Source organism: Temnothorax nylanderi, unplaced genomic scaffold (assembly GCF_030848795.1).
Source record: "Temnothorax nylanderi isolate EJ_2023f unplaced genomic scaffold, tnyl_v1.0 TNYL_tig0108_pilon, whole genome shotgun sequence".
In the NCBI taxonomy this organism is placed as follows: domain Eukaryota; kingdom Metazoa; phylum Arthropoda; class Insecta; order Hymenoptera; family Formicidae; genus Temnothorax; species Temnothorax nylanderi.
The window spans coordinates 271311-274625 of record NW_027249170.1 but is presented as its reverse complement, the minus strand read 5'-3'; the positions used below and the strand labels follow the sequence as shown (position 1 = coordinate 274625).

At 35.9% G+C, this 3315-nt stretch overlaps 1 protein-coding gene and 1 pseudogene across 1 annotated transcript; one reads left to right on the top strand and one right to left on the bottom strand.

Moving 5' to 3' along the window:
- Positions 1-244: 244 nt before the first annotated feature.
- Positions 245-365, bottom strand: LOC139775936 (5S ribosomal RNA; annotated as a pseudogene).
- Positions 366-477: 112 nt separating this feature from the next.
- On the top strand, positions 478-3004 carry LOC139775902 (radial spoke head protein 9 homolog). The gene is made up of 4 exons (XM_071712267.1): positions 478-1062; positions 1367-1532; positions 1746-2037; positions 2247-3004. The coding sequence occupies exons 1-4, from the start codon at positions 836-838 to the stop codon at positions 2405-2407; spliced, it is 846 nt and encodes a 281-aa protein (XP_071568368.1). The 5' UTR covers positions 478-835; the 3' UTR covers positions 2408-3004.
- The last annotated feature ends 311 nt before the right edge of the window (positions 3005-3315 follow it).

Genomic DNA, 3315 nt, shown 5'->3' with positions numbered 1-3315 from the left:
TCGTCCGATGACATGCTCGTCTTGTTTCAAAACTCGACACTATCAGCAGTATCAGCTGTGCGACTTCTCTGTCTCGCAGCTGCTTGCAAGTCTTGCAACGAAGCTGAGCACGTGCGAATTGGAGCAATGATGATGGCTCTTTACAATTCAATTTTATAAAATAAATTCTTATTGTAGCTTTTTTAACATATTATTTCTAAATTTAAAAAAGAAAAGAAAAAGAAAAAAAAGAAAAAAAAAGAAATGTCAACAGTACGCGGTGTTCCCAAACGGTCACCCATTTAAGTACTGACCGCGCTCAACGTTGCTTGACTTAAGTGATCGGACGAGAACTTGTACATTAAAAACGTGATTTGACCGTTGGCGATAGTGTCTTTCTTACAACGGGATGACACGCTTCTTCATCAATTTTCGTATTACATTTGTTAGATTTTTTAATATGTAGATATATAAATCTGCGGATATCCAACATTCAGATTTTTAAGAATAATTAACGGATTCCTACTGTAGTTTCTTTAATATTATAGCTATATATTGAATTTATTGTATATGTTTCCAGATTCTCAGGATCGAATATTTCATTAAAATTTTATAATTATTTATCAAGTGTAATAACGTCTGTTTTCTTTTAGAGCCTGATGCAGAAACGTCGATTTGAGCGTTTCCGAGTAGGAAAATCTAGAAAGAATAAAATAAACTCTCATCGTCGATGCATGACTTTTTAGAACACCATTTAAATGACGTTTAATACGTAACATTTGAAAAGAGACAATCTCGAGCGTCAGGGATTATCAGAAATGTCGAGGTCTTCATAAGCTATTATAAAGTAAACAAAATGGAATGCTTGAAGTTACTGGAAACTCTTGATATATTCGGCTGCGCCGGTATTTGCATAAGTACCGAAAGCTCGCAGCTGCTGCAGAATTCGCTGCTCATTTTGCAGACGGAAAATCACTTTCGAAAATGTTACTATTGGGGCAGGATCAATGGGATACAAAACGACTATCACGTCGCGTACGGTTTCGAAAAGGATTGCATGAACGGTCAGGTATATTATTACAGGTAAGGAATTTCTTGAATTTTTCGCGAATTTAAACCCCTTTGAAAAAGATACTGTTGAGATAAAAACAAGTTTATGATACATATCAAACTTGTCAGTATAATTTTTTTAAATACATTAATAAGAAAAAATATTTGTTAATTTATTTGGTTAAAAATTGTTAATATCACAAAGCCGATCTCAGATTTTAGAAGAAAAAATTAATTACTTTTATAAAAGGAATTTCTATACGTTTGTTTTAATGCTAGTTTTGGGCAAATAAAAATAAACCGAAATAACGTTTATTTCTGACGTTTCTTTTTACAGCACAGATGGTATGAATTGGCTGCTGCTGCCAAAAGCGACGAAATGCGGACGATTTCTGAGCCCCTTGGCGATTAATAAGTTCGAAGGTGATCCATCCATCGTCACGAACGTTTACGACGTCAATCCACCGTTTCCGCCAAATGAGGATCCCAAGACTTATTACGAGGTAATTGCGAACAATGACTTTTTCTTTAAATTTGCTCTGAGAAAAATCGACTCAAGAAATTCAAGAAAATTGTCGCGATGATTCGGCTACTTTGAATATTAATGTATCTTAAGAGTATTTTATGTCATTTTTTACATCTTCAGAGGTCTATGGTTTCTTAGAATTCTAGTTTAATCTAATATAATGAAAAGATATATAAAAATGACGTTTTAGGATCCTATGCCGAAGGAACTGAAGGAAGAGGATCGTCTCGCGGCCACCGTGGAATCGATTACCGAGGATGCTGCGATCATTCCGCGAGGGGCCTGGTTCAAGTGTCCGAACGGCGATGTGATCGAGAATTCGAGTTTCGGCGGTCTGTGCGAGGTGGACGCCGCGAATCTGAAATCCTATTTGCACGCCCGTCCCCCGAAGCAGAAGTGGAACGTGAATTTGTCGTCCCGGTCGTCCGATTACAATTACGCGCTGGACTTTTTGGACAGCACAGACATGGACGTTCCTCAGGGTATAAACAGCGACGAAGCGCAAACTTTAATGTCAAAGACAGGGATAAAAAAAATGCGTGAAATAACGCTAAACGCGATATTCGGCGATATTCGACATAGTTTTAAGCGATAAAGTTTGAAGTTGAACGGCATTGATTTAACTTTTCTTTTATGTTCCTGGTCAATAATCTATGTATATATAATTTAACATCTATATTTCTGTTTTCAGAATGTTGGAATCTGCAGTTTCTCTTGGGCGGTCGTCTGGCCGTTGTGCACAGCTTGTATTGGCACGGAATGACTTTCTTCCACAAGTTGAACTCACCTCATCATGGATTTTTATACGTTGGACACGGAAAGAAGAATCTAGATCTTCCGTTCATGATCTGATGCGAGATACACAAACGATTGTGCGAGATTACATAAATTGTTACGGGGAAACGGCATTAATATAATAAATGATGATGCTGCATAATTCAAATTTCAAGCGTAAATGTATAATATAGAAACGACGTCATTTCGGTCATTTAGTTTATTTTAATGCAATATGTGGTCCGTAAAGCGAAGCAACGCGATGAGTTGCAAGAGCGAAACCACCCGGTTGAACGATTGGTTAATCGATACGCGCGTATCGATGTAATTCGTAACGCTATTGTCCTTAACGTCCGTTTCCCGTCACAAGAATCCGTTGTTCGCTCGTATTCCTGCGCGTATTTATTTGTGTCCGCTTTCGGCGACGTCCTCGAATTCGCGACAATGTTAAATTTCGTGCTTCCTACGGAACGCGTGTGTGTCCTCGCGTCGATTTGTCGGTCGGGATTCCGCGAAGAGGAAATTCGGCGTGGCTTATAGTTGGAACGGCTTGAATCTCGAGGAAACGATCGAGTTCTGAGAGTTGCATATTTATAATTTTCGTTTTAATGTAAAAACTGATGACAATTTACATTACATTATTTTAATAGTTAATAAAGTATTATACAATAAGAATATCGTATTTTGCATTTTTGTGAAGACATGCATAAAGAAGATTAATATAAATGGATTTGTATAAACAATTATTAATATCAAAATTGTATATAAAGATTAACTTTATAATTTTATTTATAAAAAGTTCGGTTAAAAAGATATTTTAAAAAGAGATGTACAAATGTGTTATATATAATTTATTGTATATAAAATAATATAAACAGATGCAGTTTTAATATTATTTAATTTTTTATATAATTTTTTAAATATTATAATGTATGATATAACGTGTTAAATATTCACCGCAATCTATTTTAGCCTACCCTGGTGGA